The sequence below is a fragment of the Oncorhynchus kisutch genome, unplaced genomic scaffold (genome assembly GCF_002021735.2).
Source record: "Oncorhynchus kisutch isolate 150728-3 unplaced genomic scaffold, Okis_V2 Okis02a-Okis13b_hom, whole genome shotgun sequence".
Taxonomy (NCBI): Eukaryota; Metazoa; Chordata; class Actinopteri; order Salmoniformes; family Salmonidae; genus Oncorhynchus; species Oncorhynchus kisutch.
Window position 1 is genome coordinate 5,285,382 of NW_022261979.1, and position 27,966 is coordinate 5,313,347.

The 27,966-nt window shown below is 45.5% G+C and overlaps 2 protein-coding genes across 3 annotated transcripts in view; one reads left to right on the forward strand and one right to left on the reverse strand.

Annotated features, from left to right (window-relative positions):
• LOC109879831 (coiled-coil domain-containing protein 12) overlaps positions 1-25,782 on the reverse strand; it is a 52,422-nt gene extending 26,640 nt beyond the window's left edge. The window contains exon 1 of one of the 2 annotated variants that reach the window (XR_004206621.1): positions 25,625-25,782. Coding sequence is in view for 1 of the 2 variants with exons in the window: in XM_031811791.1 (XP_031667651.1) it covers positions 9,015-9,098 (84 nt within the window). In the remaining variant the exon portion in view is untranslated. Of the gene's footprint in view, positions 1-9,014; positions 9,212-25,624 lie in introns of those variants that run through there. The other variant, XM_031811791.1, reaches the window with a different exon arrangement.
• Positions 17,609-27,966, forward strand: part of nbeal2 (neurobeachin-like 2) — a gene marked incomplete in the record, with an annotated part of 127,642 nt that continues 117,284 nt past the window's right edge. The window contains 1 exon segment of the mRNA XM_031811792.1: positions 17,609-18,193. Within this exon segment, the coding sequence (XP_031667652.1) occupies positions 18,143-18,193 (51 nt within the window).

Sequence of the window (27,966 nt, forward strand, 5' to 3'; positions counted from 1 at the left end):
AGCGCTGTGTGCTTACTAAGGGGCGATAGTCATTTAGACAGGTTGTCCACCCATGTAGACAGCAGCGCTGTGTGCTTACTAAGGGGCGATAGTCATTTAGACAGGTTGTCCACCCATGTAGACAGCAGCGCTGTGTGCTTACTAAGGGGCGATAGTCATTTAGACAGGTGGTCCACCCATGCAGACAGCAGCGCTGTGTGCTTACTAAGGGGCGATAGTCATTTAGACAGGTGGTCCACCCATGTAGACAGCAGCGCTGTGTGCTTACTAAGGGGCGATAGTCATTTAGACAGGTGGTCCACCCATGCAGACAGCAGCGCTGTGTGCTTACTAAGGGGCGATAGTCATTTAGACAGGTTGTCCACCCATGTAGACAGCAGCGCTGTGTGCTTACTAAGGGGCGATAGTCATTTAGACAGGTGGTCCACCCATGTAGACAGCAGCGCTGTGTGCTTACTAAGGGGCGATAGTCATTTAGACAGGTTGTCCACCCATGTAGACAGCAGCGCTGTGTGCTTACTAAGGGGCGATAGTCATTTAGACAGGTGGTCCACCCATGCAGACAGCAGCGCTGTGTGCTTACTAAGGGGCGATAGTCATTTAGACAGGTTGTCCACCCATGCAGACAGCAGCGCTGTGTGCTTACTAAGGGGCGATAGTCATTTAGACAGGTTGTCCACCCATGTAGACAGCAGCGCTGTGTGCTTACTAAGGGGCGATAGTCATTTAGACAGGTGGTCCACCCATGTAGACAGCAGCGCTGTGTGCTTACTAAGGGGCGATAGTCATTTAGACAGGTGGTCCACCCATGTAGACAGCAGCGCTGTGTGCTTACTAAGGGGCGATAGTCATTTAGACAGGTTGTCCACCCATGTAGACAGCAGCGCTGTGTGCTTACTAAGGGGCGATAGTCATTTAGACAGGTGGTCCACCCATGTAGACAGCAGCGCTGTGTGCTTACTAAGGGGCGATAGTCATTTAGACAGGTTGTCCACCCATGTAGACAGCAGCGCTGTGTGCTTACTAAGGGGCGATAGTCATTTAGACAGGTTGTCCACCCATGTAGACAGCAGCGCTGTGTGCTTACTAAGGGGCGATAGTCATTTAGACAGGTGGTCCACCCATGTAGACAGCAGCGCTGTGTGCTTACTAAGGGGCGATAGTCATTTAGACAGGTGGTCCACCCATGTAGACAGCAGCGCTGTGTGCTTACTAAGGGGCGATAGTCATTTAGACAGGTTGTCCACCCATGTAGACAGCAGCGCTGTGTGCTTACTAAGGGGCGATAGTCATTTAGACAGGTGGTCCACCCATGTAGACAGCAGCGCTGTGTGCTTACTAAGGGGCGATAGTCATTTAGACAGGTTGTCCACCCATGTAGACAGCAGCGCTGTGTGCTTACTAAGGGGCGATAGTCATTTAGACAGGTTGTCCACCCATGTAGACAGCAGCGCTGTGTGCTTACTAAGGGGCGATGGTCATTTAGACAGGTGGTCCACCCATGTAGACAGCAGCGCTGTGTGCTTACTAAGGGGCGATAGTCATTTAGACAGGTTGTCCACCCATGTAGACAGCAGCGCTGTGTGCTTACTAAGGGGCGATAGTCATTTAGACAGGTTGTCCACCCATGTAGACAGCAGCGCTGTGTGCTTACTAAGGGGCGATAGTCATTTAGACAGGTTGTCCACCCATGTAGACAGCAGCGCTGTGTGCTTACTAAGGGGCGATAGTCATTTAGACAGGTTGTCCACCCATGTAGACAGCAGCGCTGTGTGCTTACTAAGGGGCGATAGTCATTTAGACAGGTTGTCCACCCATGTAGACAGCAGCGCTGTGTGCTTACTAAGGGGCGATAGTCATTTAGACAGGTTGTCCACCCATGTAGACAGCAGCGCTGTGTGCTTACTAAGGGGCGATAGTCATTTAGACAGGTGGTCCACCCATGTAGACAGCAGCGCTGTGTGCTTACTAAGGGGCGATAGTCATTTAGACAGGTGGTCCACCCATGTAGACAGCAGCGCTGTGTGCTTACTAAGGGGCGATAGTCATTTAGACAGGTTGTCCACCCATGTAGACAGCAGCGCTGTGTGCTTACTAAGGGGCGATAGTCATTTAGACAGGTGGTCCACCCATGCAGACAGCAGCGCTGTGTGCTTACTAAGGGGCGATAGTCATTTAGACAGGTTGTCCACCCATGCAGACAGCAGCGCTGTGTGCTTACTAAGGGGCGATAGTCATTTAGACAGGTTGTCCACCCATGTAGACAGCAGCGCTGTGTGCTTACTAAGGGGCGATAGTCATTTAGACAGGTGGTCCACCCATGTAGACAGCAGCGCTGTGTGCTTACTAAGGGGCGATAGTCATTTAGACAGGTTGTCCACCCATGTAGACAGCAGCGCTGTGTGCTTACTAAGGGGCGATAGTCATTTAGACAGGTTGTCCACCCATGTAGACAGCAGCGCTGTGTGCTTACTAAGGGGCGATAGTCATTTAGACAGGTTGTCCACCCATGTAGACAGCAGCGCTGTGTGCTTACTAAGGGGCGATAGTCATTTAGACAGGTGGTCCACCCATGTAGACAGCAGCGCTGTGTGCTTACTAAGGGGCGATAGTCATTTAGACAGGTTGTCCACCCATGTAGACAGCAGCGCTGTGTGCTTACTAAGGGGCGATAGTCATTTAGACAGGTTGTCCACCCATGTAGACAGCAGCGCTGTGTGCTTACTAAGGGGCGATAGTCATTTAGACAGGTTGTCCACCCATGTAGACAGCAGCGCTGTGTGCTTACTAAGGGGCGATAGTCATTTAGACAGGTTGTCCACCCATGTAGACAGCAGCGCTGTGTGCTTACTAAGGGGCGATAGTCATTTAGACAGGTTGTCCACCCATGTAGACAGCAGCGCTGTGTGCTTACTAAGGGGCGATAGTCATTTAGACAGGTTGTCCACCCATGTAGACAGCAGCGCTGTGTGCTTACTAAGGGGCGATAGTCATTTAGACAGGTTGTCCACCCATGTAGACAGCAGCGCTGTGTGCTTACTAAGGGGCGATAGTCATTTAGACAGGTGGTCCACCCATGTAGACAGCAGCGCTGTGTGCTTACTAAGGGGCGATAGTCATTTAGACAGGTTGTCCACCCATGCAGACAGCAGCGCTGTGTGCTTACTAAGGGGCGATAGTCATTTAGACAGGTTGTCCACCCATGTAGACAGCAGCACTGTGTGCTTACTAAGGGGCGATAGTCATTTAGACAGGTTGTCCACCCATGTAGACAGCAGCGCTGTGTGCTTACTAAGGGGCGATAGTCATTTAGACAGGTTGTCCACCCATGTAGACAGCAGCGCTGTGTGCTTACTAAGGGGCGATAGTCATTTAGACAGGTTGTCCACCCATGTAGACAGCAGCGCTGTGTGCTTACTAAGGGGCGATAGTCATTTAGACAGGTTGTCCACCCATGTAGACAGCAGCGCTGTGTGCTTACTAAGGGGCGATAGTCATTTAGACAGGTTGTCCACCCATGTAGACAGCAGCGCTGTGTGCTTACTAAGGGGCGATAGTCATTTAGACAGGTTGTCCACCCATGTAGACTGCAGCGCTGTGTGCTTACTAAGGGGCGATAGTCATTTAGACAGGTTGTCCACCCATGTAGACAGCAGCGCTGTGTGCTTACTAAGGGGCGATAGTCATTTAGACAGGTTGTCCACCCATGTAGACAGCAGCGCTGTGTGCTTACTAAGGGGCGATAGTCATTTAGACAGGTTGTCCACCCATGTAGACAGCAGCGCTGTGTGCTTACTAAGGGGCGATAGTCATTTAGACAGGTTGTCCACCCATGTAGACAGCAGCGCTGTGTGCTTACTAAGGGGCGATAGTCATTTAGACAGGTTGTCCACCCATGTAGACAGCAGCGCTGTGTGCTTACTAAGGGGCGATAGTCATTTAGACAGGTTGTCCACCCATGTAGACAGCAGCGCTGTGTGCTTACTAAGGGGCGATAGTCATTTAGACAGGTTGTCCACCCATGTAGACAGCAGCGCTGTGTGCTTACTAAGGGGCGATAGTCATTTAGACAGGTGGTCCACCCATGTAGACAGCAGCGCTGTGTGCTTACTAAGGGGCGATAGTCATTTAGACAGGTTGTCCACCCATGCAGACAGCAGCGCTGTGTGCTTACTAAGGGGCGATAGTCATTTAGACAGGTTGTCCACCCATGTAGACAGCAGCGCTGTGTGCTTACTAAGGGGCGATAGTCATTTAGACAGGTTGTCCACCCATGTAGACAGCAGCGCTGTGTGCTTACTAAGGGGCGATAGTCATTTAGACAGGTTGTCCACCCATGTAGACAGCAGCGCTGTGTGCTTACTAAGGGGCGATAGTCATTTAGACAGGTTGTCCACCCATGTAGACAGCAGCGCTGTGTGCTTACTAAGGGGCGATAGTCATTTAGACAGGTTGTCCACCCATGTAGACAGCAGCGCTGTGTGCTTACTAAGGGGCGATAGTCATTTAGACAGGTTGTCCACCCATGTAGACAGCAGCGCTGTGTGCTTACTAAGGGGCGATAGTCATTTAGACAGGTTGTCCACCCATGTAGACTGCAGCGCTGTGTGCTTACTAAGGGGCGATAGTCATTTAGACAGGTTGTCCACCCATGCAGACAGCAGCGCTGTGTGCTTACTAAGGGGCGATAGTCATTTAGACAGGTTGTCCACCCATGTAGACAGTGTGGTAATGAAGGCACAGCAGCGCTGTGTGCTTACTAAGGGGCGATAGTCATTTAGACAGGTTGTCCACCCATGTAGACAGCAGCGCTGTGTGCTTACTAAGGGGCGATAGTCATTTAGACAGGTTGTCCACCCATGTAGACAGCAGCGCTGTGTGCTTACTAAGGGGCGATAGTCATTTAGACAGGTTGTCCACCCATGTAGACAGCAGCGCTGTGTGCTTACTAAGGGGCGATAGTCATTTAGACAGGTTGTCCACCCATGTAGACAGCAGCGCTGTGTGCTTACTAAGGGGCGATAGTCATTTAGACAGGTTGTCCACCCATGTAGACAGCAGCGCTGTGTGCTTACTAAGGGGCGATAGTCATTTAGACAGGTTGTCCACCCATGTAGACAGCAGCGCTGTGTGCTTACTAAGGGGCGATAGTCATTTAGACAGGTTGTCCACCCATGCAGACAGTGTGGTAATGAAGGCACAGCAGCGCTGTGTGCTTACTAAGGGGCGATAGTCATTTAGACAGGTTGTCCACCCATGTAGACAGCAGCGCTGTGTGCTTACTAAGGGGCGATAGTCATTTAGACAGGTTGTCCACCCATGTAGACAGTGTGGTAATGAAGGCACAGCAGCGCTGTGTGCTTACTAAGATGTGCTTACTAAGGGGCGATAGTCATTTAGACAGGTTGTCCACCCATGTAGACAGCAGCGCTGTGTGCTTACTAAGGGGCGATAGTCATTTAGACAGGTTGTCCACCCATGTAGACAGCAGCGCTGTGTGCTTACTAAGGGGCGATAGTCATTTAGACAGGTTGTCCACCCATGTAGACAGCAGCGCTGTGTGCTTACTAAGGGGCGATAGTCATTTAGACAGGTTGTCCACCCATGTAGACAGTGTGGTAATGAAGGCACAGCAGCGCTGTGTGCTTACTAAGGGGCGATAGTCATTTAGACAGGTTGTCCACCCATGTAGACAGCAGCGCTGTGTGCTTACTAAGGGGCGATAGTCATTTAGACAGGTTGTCCACCCATGTAGACAGCAGCGCTGTGTGCTTACTAAGGGGCGATAGTCATTTAGACAGGTTGTCCACCCATGTAGACAGCAGCGCTGTGTGCTTACTAAGGGGCGATAGTCATTTAGACAGGTTGTCCACCCATGTAGACAGCAGCGCTGTGTGCTTACTAAGGGGCGATAGTCATTTAGACAGGTTGTCCACCCATGTAGACAGTGTGGTAATGAAGGCACAGCAGCGCTGTGTGCTTACTAAGGGGCGATAGTCATTTAGACAGGTTGTCCACCCATGTAGACAGTGTGGTAATGAAGGCACAGCAGCGCTGTGTGCTTACTAAGGGGCGATAGTCATTTAGACAGGTTGTCCACCCATGTAGACAGTGTGGTAATGAAGGCACAGCAGCGCTGTGTGCTTACTAAGGGGCGATAGTCATTTAGACAGGTTGTCCACCCATGCAGACAGTGTGGTAATGAAGGCACAGCAGCGCTGTGTGCTTACTAAGATGTGCTTACTAAGGGGCGATAGTCATTTAGACAGGTTGTCCACCCATGCAGACAGTGTGGTAATGAAGGCACAGCAGCGCTGTGTGCTTACTAAGGGGCGATAGTCATTTAGACAGGTTGTCCACCCATGCAGACAGTGTGGTAATGAAGGCACAGCAGCGCTGTGTGCTTACTAAGGGGCGATAGTCATTTAGACAGGTTGTCCACCCATGTAGACAGTGTGGTAATGAAGGCACAGCAGCGCTGTGTGCTTACTAAGGGGCGATAGTCATTTAGACAGGTTGTCCACCCATGCAGACAGTGTGGTAATGAAGGCACAGCAGCGCTGTGTGCTTACTAAGATGTGCTTACTAAGGGGCGATAGTCATTTAGACAGGTTGTCCACCCATGCAGACAGTGTGGTAATGAAGGCACAGCAGCGCTGTGTGCTTACTAAGGGGCGATAGTCATTTAGACAGGTTGTCCACCCATGCAGACAGTGTGGTAATGAAGGCACAGCAGCGCTGTGTGCTTACTAAGGGGCGATAGTCATTTAGACAGGTTGTCCACCCATGTAGACAGTGTGGTAATGAAGGCACAGCAGCGCTGTGTGCTTACTAAGGGGCGATAGTCATTTAGACAGGTTGTCCACCCATGCAGACAGTGTGGTAATGAAGGCACAGCAGCGCTGTGTGCTTACTAAGGGGCAATAGTCATTTAGACAGGTTGTCCACCCATGCAGACAGTGTGGTAATGAAGGCACAGCAGCGCCTCTTCAACCTTAAGAGGCTGAAGAAATGTAGCTTGGCCCCTAAGACTCTCAGAACCTTTTACAGATGCACAATTGAGAGCATTATGTCGGGCTGTATCACCGCCTGATACGGCAACTGCACCGCTCACCACCACAGGGCTCTCCAGAGGGTGGTGCTGTCTGCCCAACGCTTCACCGGGGGCACACTACCTGCCCTCCAGGACGTCTACAGCACCCGATGTTACAGGAAGGTCAAAAATATCAAGGACATCAACCACCTGAGCCACATCCTGTTCACCCCGCTATCATCCAGAAGGCAAGGTCAGAACAGGTGCATCAAAGCTGGGACCGAGAGACTGAAAAAGCTTATATCTCAAGGCCATCAGACTGTTAAATAGCCATCACTACCCGGTTACTCAACCCTGCACCTTAGAGGCTGCTGCCCTATATACATAGACACATTGGCCACTTTAATCATGGAACACTAGTCACTTTAATAATGTTTACACACTGCTTATCTCATCTCATATGTAGATACTGTATTCTACTGTATTTAGTCAATGCCACTCTGACATTGCTCGTCCTAATATTTATATATTTCTTAATTCCATTCTTACTTTTAGGTTGTGTGTATTGTTGTGAATTGTTAGATACTACCTGTTGGCGCTAGGAACACAAGCATTTTGCTACACCTGCAATAACATCTGCTAAATATGTGTTTCCAATACAATTTGATGGTTCCAGACTTGGTGCATTGGTACCATTTGCAGTGCGGTAGCAGAGAACAGTCTATGACTTGGGTGGCTGGAGTCTGACAATTTTTAGGGGCTTCCTGACACCGCCTGGTATAGAGGTCCTGGATGGCAGGAAGCTCGGCTCCAGTGATGTACTGGGCCATACGCAATACCCTCTGTAGCTCTTAGAGATGTGGACAGCGAGTAACTTGACTCTCAACCCGCTTCACTACAGCCCTGTGGATATGAATGGGGGTGTACTTGGCCCTTCTGTTTCCTGTAGTCCACGATCAGCTCCTTTGTCTTGTTGACATTCAGGGAGCGGTTGTTGTCCTGGCACCACACTGTCAGGTCTCTGACCTCCTCCCTATAGGCTGTCTCATAGTCGTAGGTTATCATCTGCCCTGTCATCAGCGAACTTAATGATGGAATTGGAGTCGTGCTTGGCCACGCAGTTGTGGGTGAACAGGGAGTACAAGAGGGGACTAAGCACGCACCCCTGTGGAGCCCCCGAGTTGAGAGTCAGCGTGGCGGATGTGTTGTTGCCTACACTCACCACCTGGGGGCGGCCCGTCAGGAAGTCCAGGATCCAGTTGCAGGTGTTCAGTTCCAGGGTCCTTAGCTTAGTCATGAGCTTGGAGGGCACTATGGTGTTGAACGCTTAACTGTGACAGTCAATTTATTCTCACATGAACAGACTGCGTCATCTGTGGATCTGTTGGGGCGGTATGCGAATTGGAGTGGGTCCAGGGTGTCTGGGATGATGGTGTTGATGTGAGCCATGACCAGCCTTTCAAAAACATATCATGGCTACAGATGTGCTTACTAAGGGGCGATAGTCATTTAGACAGGTTGTTGCTTGCAAATCCCATGACCAGTTATCAAAACCCCGAGAGAACAAAGTTGAGAATTCTCAGCTAATATCAACAGTCGATTAATGAACATTAACACGTTTAATTAACATGTTTGAGTAAATTATCCCATCATAGCTAGCTAGCTAATTTCACCATCAGTTCACAACTAGCTAACTAGCATAGCAAGCTAAATACAGACAGCTAGTTAGCTAGCCTAGTAGTTATCTAACCATGTAGAATCTGTTATTTGAGCTTCCAGTTAATCCGTTCTGCACAGCTAACGTTAGCTAGCTATGTACATTTCAAACGAATGTCAAGAGCAATGCTGTGTGTAACTAGCTCCTGTTCTTTCCATCAGCTAGCTAACGTTACCTAGCTAACGCAAACAGCTGGTAGCGAGCTAGCTAATTCTGTTTGTACTGTTTACAAAACAGACATTTTTATTGATGGGTTATACTCACTTGAAGTTGTCGACCTCTCAAAGCTTTAAGTCTTTCTTTCCTTTTTAATGCTTGTTCCTGCAGTGAACCAACCGATTGCTCCATTTTTGTTTCACGCTGTGTTGTCGTGGTTCGGAAATCGATTCATAGGACTAGCTAGTAGCTACTCTCAAAGGTTTAGAAGCGAGTGCTGAGCGCATCGATTCATGGCCTGAACATCTGAGCAAATAGGCAGGCTCCTGGGGCCTACTGTATTAAATGATGTGCAAAATAATAACACTAAATAACATCAGAATATCTTATAAAATATGTATTTTTTTAAACCTATGCATTTACTAGAGAAAAAGTAGAAGGCAAAATTCTATCAAATTATAAGGCTGAAAAGCCTGCAATAATGTCACAGGACATCATGATCAACAATCAGGCCTCTATAAAGTTTTTCAATGAAACATCAAACTATATGGTTGCCTTGTACAACATTGGCACCTTGTTAACTGAGAAAATATGCAGGGGTGCAAAAAAATAAACATTTCATTTGATCTTGGAAGGCTTTTTATTTGAAATAAGTTGCAGTTCAGTTGACCCTGGTCAACCAGTCGACTGCCTGCCCCTCTCCCAGACTTTAATTGGCTCAATGGAAATTCTGTCAATCTCTAGTGAATCTTTGTTTTCATTTCAACAGCTTTCCACTTGTGATGTGCAGGACGTCTTGCACAAGATTGATGATAAAAAAACATCCACTGGGGCTGATTTGCTTGATCCTTTCTTGTTGCAGCTTTCTGCTCCTCTGAATGCAGAATAATAACTATTATTTTTAACCTTAATATCATTCCTGGTACAATTCCCAAGGGTCTGGAAGGTGGCCCATATACTCCTTCACAAAGGTGGTGATCTGTGTGACCTAAATCTTTATTTAACTATTTCCAGACTCTCTTGCCTAGCAAAAATTCTAGAATCCTTGGAAAACCTAAATGTATATCCTTTTAAACTAGGAAATGTATTCTAAAATGTACACCAGTCAGGTTTCAGACCAGATTAAATAAAGGACCATCTTTGCTACTTCATTGGTTTTAAATTATTTTCTTAATTGTTTGGATAAGAAGAAACACTGTGCGGCCTCTTTAATTGGCCTGTCTAAAGCCTCCGACACTATGGATCACTCAGTACTTATTCAGAGGCTTCCGTCCATTGGCCTGGACCAGGCTGCATGCAGCTGGTTGGATAATGATTTAAAAGAATGAAAGCAGTGTGTATTTACAGATGGTGTTAAATCCGTTTTTCTGGACATAATAAAGACAGTCCCACAGTGATCGATTCTTCAGTTCTCTTGAGTATCCTCAAAAATCAATTCAAACGTTATTTGTGACATGCGCCGAATACAACAGACCTTACAGTGAAATGTTTACTTACAAGCTTAAGCAATAATGAAGAGTATTTTTTTAAGTAAATAAAAAATAAATAATAAACACAATAAGTTTTATTTTTGAATAAACACAATAACAACTATAGAGGCTATATACAGGGGGTACCGGTACCGAGTCCATGTGTAACATAACTATAGAGGCTATATACAGGGGGTACCGGTACCGAGTCCATGTGTAACATAACTATAGAGGCTATATACAGGGGGTACCGGTACCGAGTCCATGTGTAACATAACTATAGAGGCTATATACAGGGGGTACCGGTCCCGAGTCCATGTGTAACATAACTATAGAGGCTATATACAGGGGGTACCGGTACCGAGTCCATGTGTAACATAACTATAGAGGCTATATACAGGGGGTACCGGTACCGAGTCCATGTGTAACATAACTATAGAGGCTATATACAAGGGGTACCGGTACCGAGTCCATGTGTAACATAACTATAGAGGCTATATACAAGGGGTACCGGTACCGAGTCCATGTGTAACATAACTATAGAGGCTATATACAGGGGGTACCGGTTAGTCAATGTGCGGGGGTACCGGTTAGTCAATGTGCGGGGGTACCGGTTAGTCAATGTGCGGGGGTACTGGTTAGTCAATGTGTGGGGGTACCGGTTAGTCAATGTGCGGGGGTACCGGTTAGTCAATGTGCGGGGGTACCGGTTAGTCAATGTGCGGGGGTACCGGTTAGTCAATGTGTGGGGGTACCGGTTAGTCAATGTGCGGGGGTACCGGTTAGTCAATGTGCGGGGGTACCGGTTAGTCAATGTGCGGGGGTACCGGTTAGTCAATGTGTGGGGGTACCGGTTAGTCAATGTGTGGGGGTACAGGCTCGTCGAGGTAATTGAGGAAACATATACAGTACATGTAGGTGGGATAAAGTGAAAATGCATAAATAAACAGCAGCATAAAAAAGGGTTTCAATGTAAATAGTCTGGTGGCCATTTGATGACCTGTTTAGCAGCCTTATGGTTTGGGGGTAGAAGCTGTTTAGCAGCCTTATGGTTTGGGGGTAGAAGCTGTTTAGCAGTCTTATGGTTTGGGGGGTAGAAGCTGTTTAGCAGTCTTATGGTTTGGGGGTAGAAGCTGTTTAGCAGCCTTATGGTTTGGGGTAGAAGCTGTTTAGCAGCCTTATGGTTTGGGGGTAGAAGCTGTTTAGCAGCCTTATGGTTTGGGGGTAGAAGCTGTTTAGCAGCCTTATGGTTTGGGGTAGAAGCTGTTTAGCAGCCTTATGGTTTGGGGGTAGAAGCTGTTTAGCAGCCTTATGGTTTGGGGGGTAGAAGCTGTTTAGCAGCCTTATGGTTTGGGGGTAGAAGCTGTTTAGCAGCCTTATGGTTTGGGGGTAGAAGCTGTTTAGCAGCCTTATGGTTTGGGGGTAGAAGCTGTTTAGCAGCCTTATGGTTTGGGGGTAGAAGCTGTTTAGCAGTCTTATGGTTTGGGGGTAGAAGCTGTTTAGCAGCCTTATGGTTTGGGGGGTAAAAGCTGTTTAGCAGTCTTATGGTTTGGGGGTAGAAGCTGTTTAGCAGCCTTATGGTTTGGGGGTAGAAGCTGTTTAGCAGCCTTATGGTTTGGGGGTAGAAGCTGTTTAGCAGCCTTATGGTTTGGGGTAGAAGCTGTTTAGCAGCCTTATGGTTTGGGGGTAGAAGCTGTTTAGCAGCCTTATGGTTTGGGGGTAGAAGCTGTTTAGCAGCCTTATGGTTTGGGGGTAGAAGCTGTTTAGCAGCCTTATGGTTTGGGGGTAGAAGCTGTTTAGCAGCCTTATGGTTTGGGGGTAGAAGCTGTTTAGCAGCCTTATGGTTTGGGGGTAGAAGCTGTTTAGCAGCCTTATGGTTTGGGGGTAGAAGCTGTTAGCAGCCTTATGGTTTGGGGGTAGAAGCTGTTTAGCAGCCTTATGGTTTGGGGGTAGAAGCTGTTTAGCAGCCTTATGGTTTGGGGGTAAAAGCTGTTTAGCAGCCTTATGGTTTGGGGGTAGAAGCTGTTTAGCAGCCTTATGGTTTGGGGGTAGAAGCTGTTTAGCAGCCTTATGGTTTGGGGGTAGAAGCTGTTTAGCAGCCTTATGGTTTGGGGGTAGAAGCTGTTTAGCAGCCTTATGGTTTGGGGGTAGAAGCTGTTTAGCAGCCTTATGGTTTGGGGGTAGAAGCTGTTTAGCAGCCTTATGGTTTGGGGGTAGAAGCTGTTTAGCAGCCTTATGGTTTGGGGGTAGAAGCTGTTTAGCAGCCTTATGGTTTGGGGGTAGAAGCTGTTTAGCAGCCTTATGGTTTGGGGGTAGAAGCTGTTTAGCAGTCTTATGGTTTGGGGGTAGAAGCTGTTTAGCAGTCTTATGGTTTGGGGGTAGAAGCTGTTTAGCAGTCTTATGGTTTGGGGGTAGAAGCTGTTTAGCAGCCTTATGGTTTGGGGGTAAAAGCTGTTTAGCAGCCTTATGGTTTGGGGGTAGAAGCTGTTTAGCAGCCTTATGGTTTGGGGGTAGAAGCTGTTTAGCAGCCTTATGGTTTGGGGGTAGAAGCTGTTTAGCAGTCTTATGGTTTGGGGGTAGAAGCTGTTTAGCAGTCTTATGGTTTGGGGGTAGAAGCTGTTTAGCAGTCTTATGGTTTGGGGGTAGAAGCTGTTTAGCAGCCTTATGGTTTGGGGGTAAAAGCTGTTTAGCAGCCTTATGGTTTGGGGGTAGAAGCTGTTTAGCAGCCTTATGGTTTGGGGGTAGAAGCTGTTTAGCAGCCTTATGGTTTGGGGGTAGAAGCTGTTTAGCAGTCTTATGGTTTGGGGGTAGAAGCTGTTTAGCAGTCTTATGGTTTGGGGGTAAAAGCTGTTTAGCAGCCTTATGGTTTGGGGGTAGAAGCTGTTTAGCAGCCTTATGGTTTGGGGGTAGAAGCTGTTTAGCAGCCTTATGGTTTGGGGGTAGAAGCTGTTTAGCAGTCTTATGGTTTGGGGGTAGAAGCTGTTTAGCAGCCTTATGGTTTGGGGGTAGAAGCTGTTAGCAGCCTTATGGTTTGGGGGTAGAAGCTGTTTAGCAGCCTTATGGTTTGGGGGTAGAAGCTGTTTAGCAGCCTTATGGTTTGGGGGTAGAAGCTGTTTAGCAGCCTTATGGTTTGGGGGTAGAAGCTGTTTAGCAGCCTTATGGTTTGGGGGTAGAAGCTGTTTAGCAGCCTTATGGTTTGGGGGTAGAAGCTGTTTAGCAGCCTTATGGTTTGGGGGTAGAAGCTGTTTAGCAGCCTTATGGTTTGGGGGTAGAAGCTGTTTAGCAGCCTTATGGTTTGGGGTAGAAGCTGTTTAGCAGCCTTATGGTTTGGGGGTAGAAGCTGTTTAGCAGCCTTATGGTTTGGGGGTAGAAGCTGTTTAGCAGCCTTATGGTTTGGGGGTAGAAGCTGTTTAGCAGCCTTATGGTTTGGGGGTAGAAGCTGTTTAGCAGCCTTATGGTTTGGGGGTAGAAGCTGTTTAGCAGCCTTATGGTTTGGGGGTAGAAGCTGTTTAGCAGTCTTATGGTTTGGGGGTAGAAGCTGTTTAGCAGTCTTATGGTTTGGGGGTAGAAGCTGTTTAGCAGTCTTATGGTTTGGGGGTAGAAGCTGTTTAGCAGCCTTATGGTTTGGGGGTAGAAGCTGTTTAGCAGCCTTATGGTTTGGGGGTAGAAGCTGTTTAGCAGCCTTATGGTTTGGGGGTAGAAGCTGTTTAACAGCCTTATGGTTTGGGGGTAGAAGCTGTTTAACAGCCTTATGGTTTGGGGGTAGAAGCTGTTTAGCAGTCTTATGGTTTGGGGGTAGAAGCTGTTTAGCAGCCTTATGGTTTGGGGGTAGAAGCTGTTTAGCAGCCTTATGGTTTGGGGGTAGAAGCTGTTTAGCAGCCTTATGGTTTGGGGGTAGAAGCTGTTTAGCAGCCTTATGGTTTGGGGGTAGAAGCTGTTTAGCAGTCTTATGGTTTGGGGGTAGAAGCTGTTTAGCAGCCTTATGGTTTGGGGGTAGAAGCTGTTTAGCAGCCTTATGGTTTGGGGGTAGAAGCTGTTTAGCAGCCTTATGGTTTGGGGGTAGAAGCTGTTTAGCAGCCTTATGGTTTGGGGGTAGAAGCTGTTTAGCAGCCTTATGGTTTGGGGGTAGAAGCTGTTTAGCAGCCTTATGGTTTGGGGGTAGAAGCTGTTTAGCAGCCTTATGGTTTGGGGGTAGAAGCTGTTTAGCAGCCTTATGGTTTGGGGGTAGAAGCTGTTTAGCAGTCTTATGGTTTGGGGGTAGAAGCTGTTTAGCAGTCTTATGGTTTGGGGGTAGAAGCTGTTTAACAGCCTTATGGTTTGGGGGTAGAAGCTGTTTAGCAGCCTTATGGTTTGGGGGTAGAAGCTGTTTAGCAGCCTTATGGTTTGGGGGTAGAAGCTGTTTAGCAGCCTTATGGTTTGGGGGTAGAAGCTGTTTAGCAGTCTTATGGTTTGGGGGTAGAAGCTGTTTAGCAGTCTTATGGTTTGGGGGTAGAAGCTGTTTAGCAGCCTTATGGTTTGGGGGTAGAAGCTGTTTAGCAGTCTTATGGTTTGGGGGTAGAAGCTGTTTAGCAGTCTTATGGTTTGGGGGTAGAAGCTGTTTAGCAGTCTTATGGTTTGGGGGTAGAAGCTGTTTAGCAGTCTTATGGTTTGGGGGTAGAAGCTGTTTAGCAGTCTTATGGTTTGGGGGTAGAAGCTGTTTAGCAGTCTTATGGTTTGGGGGTAGAAGCTGTTTAGCAGTCTTATGGTTTGGGGGTAGAAGCTGTTTAGCAGTCTTATGGTTTGGGGGTAGAAGCTGTTAAGTAGCCTTTTGGACCTATATTTGCTTCAGTACCGCTTGCCATGTGATAGCAGAGAGAACAGTCTGACTTGGGTGGCCTGGAGCCTTAACAATTCTTAGGGTCTTTCTCTGACACTGCCTGGTCTAGAGGTCCTGGATGGCACAAAGCTTGGCCCCAGTGATGTACTGGGCCATACACACTAACCTCTGTAGCGCCTTGCAGTCGGATGCAGAGTAGTTGCCATACCAAGCGGTGATGCAACCAGTGCTCTCGATGGTGCAGCTGTATAACCTTTTGAGGATCTGAGGACCTATGCCAAATCTTTTCAGTATAGCCTATGCTCCTGAATTCTCAACACAAATAATGATATTCTTACACTGTCAGTCTATAATCAGCACGTGAGTGAGGGTGGCTTTGTATTCATCCTTCATATAGAGAGAGAGGCCCAGCTAGGCCCAACAGAGGGCCACCCAGCCAGCACTGGGTAGTGGGTAGGTCCTGGTGTGGAATGTAGGCCATTGCCATGGCAATATTACAGCTGCCTGCCTGGAGGTTCTGTTGTGGCCATCCTCCTGTTGACCAGTGTTTTTCCCATAGAATTAGGAATTAGAATACACATTTAATAGGATCTCTATGGTTGGCTCTGTGTTAAAAACTCACCATCACACACAATCACTAACTTGTGTCAGTTGGTCATACAAGAAATATAGTTTTTTTCTCCCTTCTTACAAAAAAATGTACTAAACCCAGACATTTGAATCTTGAGTCTTTATCAAAAGAAATTGTCTATCCAATCCTATGTATATCAGTTATTATCAGCCTCTGGGGTGTAATCCACAGTTCCTCTACAAAGCTACAGATTATGGGACAGAGGAAATTGACTGTATGATGGATTAGATTGATAATAATAATGTTTTTATTTAACTAGGCAAGGCAGTTAAGAACAAATTCTTATTTACAATGTCGGCTTACCCCGGCCAAACCCTAACCCGGATGACGCTGGGCCAATTGTGCGCCACCCTATGGGACTCCCAATCACGTCCGGTTGTGATACAGCCTGGAATCGAACCAGGATCTGTAGTGACGCCTATAGCACTGAGATGCAGTGCCTTAGACCGCTGTGCCGCTCGGGAGCCCCTGAGTGACTAGTGTGAGGTCATTGAGAGGCAGTGTTATCGTATTGGAACGAGGATACCGGCCCGGGATACCAACCCCAATCCCTTCCAGTTCCAACCCGTTTAAACAGTGTAGTTTCCCCGAAGCTCCACCTTTGACTGAACATCTTTGAGTTGGTACGTTAAATTATCAGTAAGTCTTTGAAAATCTGACCGTAAAAAAAAAAACTCATCAAATATTGACTGGCTGAAGTAAAACTATTACGTTCTTTCTTGTCTGTCTTTTGTAATTTGTTCAATGAACCATGAAATAAGGAACCATCTGTACTGACACAATAAGGAAGCTATTCCCTTCCGTATACACAACTAACTGTACATGTTCAATTACATATGTTTTCCAATGATATAGCCTATGTACACACAATCACTCATGACGCAATTACGCAAGATTTTAGTTCTTGGTTTCTGAGACTAACGTGTCTTTCTACCCCTCATTTGTTCAAATACATGAATTAACAAGATCCAGTATAGGAAATCCATACAGTGTACCATACTGTTCCCTGTTGAATAGATGTTTCACTGTAAGCCTGTACCTGTCATGGTTATATATTTGTTTAATACCTCTGCTTTTATGGCTTTAGTGCTCTGTACTTCTTACTGTCAGATATAAACACTGGAAAGGGGAGGGATCAGCTTGGATGGCTGTGTTTATAGAGGAGAGAGAGAGAGATCCACAAGCCAAGTGGGCAATGGGCAAGACTCAAGAGAAACACACTATGGGATGGTTTCCAGGGCACAGCCTAGTCCTGGACTAAACACCAAGCTCAATTAAGAATCCCCATTGAAAATGCTTTTAAGTGCAGTATTAGGAGTAATCTGTGTCAGGGAAACGGCCTCTACATGTCTGTTTATAGCATAGAAATGGATTTCTAGCTCTATTCCAATTAACCATAGGCTGATTCAAGTAATTAGGACAAATCCTTTGGGAACATTTGGCACAGACTATTGTCATTTCCCAGAAATCCCCACATTGCCTGTCAGTTCAATATGCACATTGTTCTCTCTTTTGAAGGATAATGATGCTCTTTATGATCTTTGTTTAGTTTGATGGGGCTGCTAAGAGTGTATTTTGTGAGATGACAATGTTTGATTATATTTGGGCTTCATCATCATATTCAATTTGATAACGTAAATATTATAACATACAACATGTTATAGCCTTTGTAAGTCCTGTTTAAATGTTTAGTTATAACTTCCAGATGGACATTTTTAAAGGGTGTATGTATCTTTAAGAATATTACCTGTCCATACTACAGTGCGCTCGCAGTCTGTCGCGAAGCCAGAGGGTTTGCTTGAACGTTCCAAAAAGTGGATGTTTAGGAGACTTCTACAGAACGGCGTGGAGTCAACGACCTGTCGCTTCACTGCGCCGACACTTTACTGTAGATATGGAAGGAGATGCATAACTGTATATTAAGACGTAAACCGTATTATAATAAGATACCATCGGACTGCTGTGTCCGTGGGAATTACTTCGCAATTGGGGGATCATCATATTCATTCGGGTTTATTTTGCTTTGGAATTCCTGATCTGTTCTTGCTCTTGACATGATATCCACGGCAGATTGTTTTTTTTTTAACCATGTCTTTTATAATTAATTTGGCAATCTGCTAAACTTTGGGGAGAGCATACAATATTCTGTCTGTCGATCACTTTGGATACTGCGAGCTATGTTGCCAAGATGTTACAAGAGATCAATGTTTCGTCCTTTTTTCTGGAAACAATCTTAACGCTCTTATTGCAAACAAATGTAAAAGTACAATGATACCTTCATACTGAAACCAAGGAATTACACACAGAAGGACGGTGGAGAATGGCTTCGAAGGAGAGGTTGAATGAGCTGTGGATTTTATATTACACCAAGGTAAGTTTAATAAGGGGGGGCTGACACCTGTTGTTGAATTGCTATTGTCCTATATTTGCTTGAAAGCTTTTTTCGATGGTATCACCGGAAAACATGACTGCAGTGCACGCTACATTTGGCAACCATATTTGCCAATGCTTGTTGTTCTGATAGTGAGCAGGCGGAATCGTATGAGGAAGTATTTGGGATTCATGCAGGATGTATTTTGAGCGTGTCGACTCATAATAATCTCACCTCTGTCCATAAACAGGCAGTTTTATTCCGTGATATGCCAGCACTATCTAGTTGATCTGATTTTGTGAAACATTGTTCTAATTCTATGCTAGTATAACTTGGCGTCGACAACTCTGGATATGGTTCCTTTACCTGCTGGCTACTGCCAAGGTCAGAGACGGAATAGGAAGCGAGACACCCCACTCGCTGTTTCTTTCTGGTCCGGACCCAGCTGCTACTGAATTAGTGTCTATGGGAGACCCACCCCGTTAAGTAGACCGGAACGGACCATTTTTTTCAATGGTAAACTGCTTGAGTGAACCATCTTCATTTATCCACCATCTTTGGTCAGGTGCCCTCTTTACTTCCTGAATGTAGTTCCTACTTGTCACATGTATGTTGTTCACTTTAGCAGAGTTGGGGGTAGGCCTATAGATAGTTATCCTTCTCTTATTTGTTTAACAGATGATTTCTTCAGGGATATGGGTCATAGCATAACATATTTGCAACATTGTATTGGCAGTGGTGTAGCGCTGTTTCACGGCCCCGCAAGCCCTGTGCAATGGGGCATAGAGAAAAATGTGCGGTTTTATAGCAAATGTCGTGGTATTTTACAAATTTTTGCCATGAGGCTGAAAGAAAATGTTCCAGTTTTAAAGCTAATTTCCCCAAAACTCGCTATGCCAGGGTTTATCAGTTTGTAGACTACTGCACCAGCACCTGCTTATAATACATTGTAGCCTACAAGAACACAACTGTTGCAACAGTATTAGTATTTTCATCAACATCACAAAACTCCTTGTCTGAAATGTGCCAAGAAATTAAAAATGCGTGTTATTGATATAGCCTACACACACTAGTGGTCTGCATTGCAACCCTGACAGATTACACCCAGGTCGGCCTACAACAAACATTTCCATAAGAGTGGTGGAAAAAGACTTGTCCTTGGTTTATTTTACAATTGGGTGTGACTACTAACTGGCAATGGTCAGTCATCCATCCTTTTTCATGAATCCCTTTTTTGAATGAAAACATATTGCCGGAAATTAATTAATGATACTAAATTATTCACTAGATTTTGCAATCTGTTTCAAATGCCTAAGGAAAAGTTGCAATGAGTACTGCAGTCTTTTCCTATTATGTTATATGCCTATTTTGAGGTGCAGTTGGTGACATTCCCTTCTATACCCATGCAACCATACCTAGGCCTTTCTCTTCCTCTCCATATTCCCTCCTACCTCATAGCTTGAGGCACTGGCAGGCATTGAGGGGTTAAACATGGCAGAAGACAAAGCAGATGGACCTGTTTCAGCAGGTAGAAGAGCAGACAGAGGGCTCCTCCCTCACTAGGCCTACCTCCTGTCCTGTTGGTTCACTAACAGAGGAGGGCCCCTCCCTCACTAGGCCTACCTCCTGTCCTGTTGGTTCACTAACAGAGGGCCCCTCCCTTACTAGGCCTACCTCCTGTCCTGTTGGTTCACTAACAGAGGAGGGCCCCTCCCTCACTAGGCCTACCTCCTGTCCTGTTGGTTCACTAACAGAGGGCCCCTCCCTTACTAGGCCTACCTCCTGTCCTGTTGGTTCACTAACAGAGGGCCCCTCCCTCACTAGGCCTACCTCCTGTCCTGTTGGTTCACTAACAGAGGGCCCCTCCCTTACTAGGCCTACCTCCTGTCCTGTTGGTTCACTAACAGAGGGCCCCTCCCTCACTAGGACTACCTCCTGTCCTGTTGGTCCACTAACAGCCCACATTCTGCATCCCGAATGGCACCCTATTCCCTATATAGTGCACTACTTTTGACCAGGGCCTGCATAGGGAATAGGATGCAACCCCATTGCTGTTGGTTTAGATGCCCACACACAGTACATCTGGGTGGGGTCACATTTAAGGCTGGGACAATACCAGTATCTCAATCTTTTTTTTTCCATGGCAAAAATGTAAACATGAAGCAGACCAAACTCGTTGGTCCTTTAACCTGCTGTAGTGCTGTAGTTTGGAAAATAAATACATGTGACTCTGGATGACAACATAATGATGTTTGTTTCCAACATTAAGGCTGTTTTCCTAAAACCCACTTTGTATTGTTTCCTTGCCGCTCTACTATGGAGTATCTCTATATACTGGTTTTGTCCCAGCCCTAATCACATTGGTTGATTGCATTTGTTTTGAAATGGGACATTGTTTAATAAGTATCTGTATGCAGAGTGGGTGCCAGTGTTTGAATATTATCTGGTGCGTCAGTCTTCTAAGTCAGGGTTTCCCAAACTTGGTCCCGGGGCCCCCCCTGGGTACACATTTTGTTTTTTGCCCGTAGCACATCACAGCTGATTTCAAATAATGGTTATTTGAAATCAGCTGTGTAGCGCTAGGACAAAAACCAGAACGGGGGCCCCAGGACCGAGTTGGGGAAACCCTTGTCTAAGTGAGGTTTCGTTTTTATGGTGACCCCATTGTCTGCAGGTTAAACCTTTACTGGGTGTTCAAACTACTGTTAGATGTACGTAGTAGAGGTCGAACGATTTATGATTTTTCAACGGCGATAACGATTTATTGGAGGACCAAAATAAGCCGATACCGATTAATCCGTAGATTTAAAAAAAAAATATATATATATATATATATAGTTCGCAACAAGCCAGGCGGCCCAAACTGCTGCATATACCCAGACTCTGTTGCACAGAACGCAAGAGAAGTGACACAATTTCCCTAGTTAAAAGAAATTAATGTTAGCAGGCAATATTAACTAAATATGCAGGTTATATCAAATATATATAACTTGTGTATAATACAAGTATATAATACTTGTGTATTGATTTTAAGAAAGATATTGATGTTTATGCTAAGGTACACATTGGTGCAACGGCAGTGCTTTTTTCGCAAATGCGCTTGTTATAATCACCCATTTGGCGACGTAGGCTATGATTCAATGATAAATTAACAGGCACCGCGTAGATTATATGCAACACAGGACAAGCTAGATAAACTAGTAATATCATCAACCATGTGTAGTTAACTAGTGATTATGTTAAGATTGATTGTTTTTTATAAGATACGTTTAATGCTAGCTAGCACCTTACCATGGCTCCTTGCTGCACTCGCACAACAGGTAGTCAGCCTACCACACAGTCTCCTCGTGGAGTGCAATGTAATCGCCCATGATTGGTGTCCAAAAATGCAGATTACAGATTGTTATAACTTGAAATCGGCCCTAATTAAATCGGCCATTCCAATTAATCGGTCTAACCTCTAGTACGAAGCATATTTGACTTCTTCTTAAGACTGGCAAATCAACAGTAATGATCTGATTAGCCTGTGTGAGAGAAAGGTAGACTATTGACTAGTGTGTTCTAGACTGGGCATTGGACAAGATTTAACAGACTTGTGTGTTCCAGACTACCACAGGTGTAGGCCCCCATACTATCTCTTGTTCTCTCTCTCTCTGTCCACTGTCTGTGGGTGTACTGCTGAGCTCAGTGTTATGTTGTGTCTGGCCATCTGTGTCTAGCATCGGGTCATGACAGTCACCGCTGTACCATGTCAACCACTTCCTCCTGATCTGTCTCTCTGTGTGCGTCTCAAATAGCACCCTATGCCCTATATAGTGCACTACTTTTGACCAGGGCCCATAGAGCTCTGGTCAAAAGTAGTGAGCTATGTAGGGAATAGGATGCCATTTGGGACACTATCTCTCTGCAATTTGGAGGACAACTGTGATGTCACGGAGCCACTTCCTTTCCCCATGAACCTTTCAGACTGACGGAGACGACTGCATTTACTCTGTTCAGCAGGGATGTACAACACACACAGGCTGAGCATCAGGTAGTTTTGCGAGGTAGTAATATTTCAATTTTGCATGTGTACGATGGCTTGCAAATGAACAGAACCCAACCAACACATTGTGGTTGTAAATGAAATGAGAACACAGCCAAAGGTCACCCTATTCCCATAAAGTGCACTACTTTTGACCAGAGCCCTATTGACCATTTCAGTATATGTCATCCAAAGTCTGTCGCACTTAAATCCTGGAGGTAAATGAGGACCGACACTGACGAGATTGACCTTGATTTCGACATGGAACAACTGAAAGGGTGTTCACACTCAAGATGATTTCACAACATTACACTGTATGGTAACAATCACCTGCTGTGACTGTCTCCACTCAATGAATGGACTGCGGTGAGGTAGGCTGACAGAACAGGCGAGGTGTAACTTAACAGGGGACTTAACATTCACCTGCCCCTCCTATAGTCTCCATGAGAATGCAATGTTCTTCGTCTTTTGTTCAGTACCTGTATGTCAAGTTAACATCTTCTATAGTATCATGTTTAACCTGGATGTCTGCCTGCGTACCTGTGTCTGACACTCACATGTCACACACTCAGTATGGTGTCACTGTATGAACCAAATGGAGCATGAAGACATCTGAAACTATTTTAAATAAAGTATTTGACAATGTCTGCATCCTAAATAGTTCCCTATCCTGTATATAGGCCCATTGGGTTCTGGTCAAAAGTAGTGCACTACATAGGGAACATGCTACCATTAGGACACAGTGTTTGAGCTTGCATTTGATGTGCACTTCAATGTCAGGAGTTGACTGTATTCAAAATGCTCACACGCTGAATGCATGAGTCCTAGCCATCGCTCTGCTTCTCCAGAATCTGGAATAGAACATACGACTTGCACTGGCACGTCAATGACTGGAGCTGTGCGTCCTCTGATTTGTGCAATACATTCTTTACACACATCTTAAATCCAGACCCAGAGTCAGCGCTTACATCAAGCTTAGCAATCCTTTGCACATGTACCTGCACCTCACTGTGCATGCAGTGGCTGTGTCCCCCACATGGCCCATAGGGGTCTGGTTAAACTATGTGTTATATAGAGAATGGCCCATAGCGGTCTGGTTAAACTATGTGTTATATAGAGAATAGGGTGTCATTTTGGAATGCAGTCAGTGAAATCTCTTGTTTATCTTGGAGGGGAAACAGATTTAGGCTATTGGCTGCTCTTCAGTGCTGCAGATCTCTAACCTGTTTATAAAGGGGAAATCTGGGATTCAAACAACAGGTTCTGTTTGGGTAAAACAGTTTAACTAAATTCACAAGGATGATTTTAAAACTATTTCAAGGCATCTGCACATCCTCAGTGTTGTCATGCAGGTATGGACATGCAGAGCCTTCAGAAACTATTCAAACCTCTGGACTTATTCCACATGTTGTTGTGTTACAGCCGGAATTCTAAATGGATTGAAATATATATATATATAAATATCTCACCCATCTACACAATACCCCATAGTGACGTCACAATACCCCATAGTGACGTCACAATACCCCATAATGACAAAGTGAAAACATGGTTTTAGAAATGTTAGCAAATGTATTAAAAGGAAATGCAGAAATCACATTTACATTCACTACCGTTCAAAAGTTTGTGCTCCTTGTATTTGAAAGAAAATACCATTTTTTTGTCCATTAAAATAACATAAAATTGATCAGAAATACAGGGTAGACCTTGTTAATGTTGTAAATGACTATTGTAGCTGGAAACGGCTGATCTTTTATGTAATATCTACATAGGCGTACAGAGGCCCATTATCAGCAACCATCACTCCTGTGTTCCAATGGCACGTTGTGTTAGCTAATCCAAGTTTATCATTTAAAAGGCTAATTGATCATTAGAAAACCCTTTTGCAATTATGTTAGCACAGCTGAAGACTGTTGTTATGATTAAAGAATGAATAAAACCGGCCTTCACACTAGTTGAGTATCTGGAGCATCAGCATTTGTGGGATCGATTACAGTTTCTGATCAATTTTATGTTATTTTAATCCACCCAAAAATGTACTCTTCTTTCAAAAACAAGGACATTTCTAAGTGACCCCAAACTTTTGAACAGTAGTGTCAGTATTCACACCCCTGAGTCAATACATGTTAGAATCACCTTTGGCAGTGATTACATCTGAGTCTTTCTGGTCAAGTCTCTAAGAGCTTTGGACACCTGGATTGTACAATATTTGCAAATTAATATTTAAAAATTCTTCAAGTTCTGTCAAGTTGGTTGTTGATCATTGCTAGACAGCCATTTTTCTAGTCTTACTATAGATTTTTAAAGACAAAACTGTAACTAGGCCACTCTGGAACATTCAATGTTGTCTTGGTAACCAACTCCTGTGTATACGTGGCCTTGTTTTAGTTTATTGTACTGCTGAAAGGTTGAATTTGTCTCCCAGTGTCTGTTGGAAAGTAGACTGAACCAGGTTTTCCTCTAGGAGTGTGCCTGTGCGTCGCTCTATTCCCTTTTTCATTCCAAGAAACTCCTTAGTACTTGCCGATGACAAGCATACCCATAACATGATGCAGCCACCACCATGCTTGAAAATATGAAGGGTGGTACTCAGTGACGTGTTGGATTTGACCCAAACATAATAGTTTGTATTCAGGACGTAAAATAATATTTCTTTGCCATTTTACTTTAGTGCCTTATTGCAAAGAGGATGCATGTTCTGGAATATTCTTTTGGTTGACATTATGGGGTATTGTGTATAGGCCAGTGACACACCATCTAAATGTAATCCATTTTAAATTCAGGCTGTAACACAACAAATTGTGGAAAAAGTCAAGGGGGGTGTGAATCCTTTAATAAGAAGGTCCTGTATACAGTCACAATGATCTGCTCATTAAAAGAGAGATTGTGGACTAGTCAGATCTTGTCAGATGGCTGTGTAGAGTTATGTACATTCTCAAGAGGTGGCTGTCTGCTATTGGACCCTAAGGTTATTGATTGTTCTTTTGTCTGTCTTCAAATGTCATTACTGTTAGGGTGTACTGTAATAACAGGTTGAAGTGTTCATGAAAGTATGGACTGGTGCATCAATAGACAGCTATTTGAGAGAGAATATACAAAATAAGGCGGGTTCATAACTGGGTTTATAACACAAGGGAGTACTCACCTACCTGACAGCACATGTAGTCCTAAATGTTATGTACAAGACCAGAGCACAGTGATACTGACCTGAATGTTATGTACAAGACCAGAGCACAGGGATACTGACCTGAAGGTTATGTATAAGAGCAGAGCACAGTGATACTGACCTGAAGGTTATGTATAAGAGCAGAGCACAGTGATACTGACCTGAAGGTTATGTATAAGAGCAGAGCACAGTGATACCGACCTGAAGGTTATGTATAAGAGCAGAGCACAGTGATACTGACCTGAAGGTTATGTATAAGAGCAGAGCACAGGGATACTGTAGCTGATGCCCTCCAGAGGTAGTGATGTGGTGACGTCAGCCCTTCCACTGTTCCTCTGCCTGTGGGAGAGGGACATGGACCCTGGTCAAACGTAGGGTCCGTGGAGATGGGAAAACACACGTTTCTGGGGGGGTCAGGGGTAGATGGGAAAACACACGTTTCTGGGGGGATCAGGGGTAGATGGGAAAACACACGTTTCTGGGGGGGTCAGGGGTCATTATGAGAAATGAAAGCAGGGAAGCAGTGAGCTGCTTCCTGTCTGGAAAAGGAAACGGGTATAATCACTCTGTCAGTAATTATCCTGGTGACTGTTCATCTAGCTAATGACTGCCTGTGGTGGAGCAGAGCTGTGACTGACCATGGTGACAACCCCACTGTCACTCAGCTGCAGCAAAACCCTACACTACACCCTCCTATTAGACTTCACATGTGCGGCCCATAGGGCTCTGATGAGCAGAGATGAGGTATCGTACACCCTCGTTCCTCCAGCTTCATCTGGCCTTCGCTAGTTCCCTGGCTGTGTCCCAACTGGCTCCCTATTCCCTAGATAGTGAACTATAGGCCCTGGTCAAATATAGTGCACTATGTAGGGAATAGGGTGCCATTTGGGGCGCATACTCTGTTTAGGATCCCTCCTGCACTGCAGCCTCCGTGGCCAGAGTCTGTTTACCAACAAGCAGCTGAATTAGGAAACCCAAAGTGCTCTTTGTTCCCCCTCAGCTGGTGCATGTCAGGAGGCTGGACCGCCCCAGAATGTCAAGCAGCTCAGGGCAGCACAGCTGCACAGTCCGTCCCACATCCTCCCTCCTCCTCCCGCCTTGGCAGCCGTTTAACGGGTGAAGTTTCCCCTAGGTACAGATCTAGGATCAGTGTCCCCACCCCTAATCCTAGGCTTAACAGTTAAAACTGACTGAAGATCAGCAGGGGGACAACTTTACCCTACACCTTGGCAGCCAGAGAGTAATAGAGGGATCAGTGCAAATTAAACTTGATTATAATGTCAGTCATGGTATACACTTTTTATTGATTTTTTTATTTAACACGTGGTTTTGTTTACAACAGAGTGTTGATAGTGTCGGAACAGGCTTTATAGTAGTAGTTGTGACATACTGTTTTGAGGATGTGAAAGAGGCCTACTGTTGCATTATGGGTAAGTTGTTGTCATCGTCTGCATTAGTAATACATTTGTTTATCAGAGGTCAGGGGCTCAGGGGACTTGGGAGGTGAAAAGGGAAGGGCTAGTAGGGGGACAGGAAGGGCTAGTAGGGGGACATTTGCAGGTGTTTGGCTCCAATGACATTACCTGCTACTGTGTGGCAATGGATGTATTGGTGCATTCCAATCCAAATGGCACACTATTCCCTTTATAGTGCACTACTTTTAACCAGGGCTCTGGTCAAAAGTAGTGCACTACATAGGGAATAGGGTGCCATTAGGGACTTCTGTTGTACTACTTTGTACTCATTTCCTGTATCTGTAAATATCGTTTAGATTCCCCTTGTATTTGTGGTTTGTAATTTTGAAATGTAACAAAGTTCTCTTTTTGTACTTCAGCTTGAAATAAGGGAACTATTGGTAAGAGGAGGAACACAAGGGTAGTGGAACACTAGGCTCTATATGGATGGAACACAAGGGTAGTGGAACACTAGGCTCTATATGGATGGAACACAAGGGTAGTGGAACACTAGGCTCTATATGGATGGAACACAAGGGTAGTGGAACACTAGGCTCTATATGGATGGAACACAAGGGTAGTGGAACACTAGGCTCTATATGGATGGAACACAAGGGTAGTGGAACACTAGGCTCTATATGGATGGAACACAAGGGTAGTGGAACACTAGGCTCTATATGGATGGAACACAAGGGTAGTGGAACACTAGGCTCTATATGGATGGAACACAAGGGTAGTGGAACACTAGGCTCTATATGGATGGAACACAAGGGTAGTGGAACACTAGGCTCTATATGGATGGAACACAAGGGTAGTGGAACACTAGGCTCTATATGGATGGAACACAAGGGTAGTGGAACACTAGGCTCTATATGGATGGAACATGGACATTTCACAATATGTAGGATATTACCCAGATGAATGTAGTCAGTATTCACCCATGTAGGATATTACCCAGATGGATGTAGTCAGTATTCACCCATGTAGGATATTACCCAGATGAATGTAGTCAGTATTCACCCATGTAGGATATTACCCAGATGAAAGTAGTCAGTATTCACCCATGTAGGATATTACCCAGATGAAAGTAGTCAGTATTCACCCATGTAGGATATTACCCAGATGAATG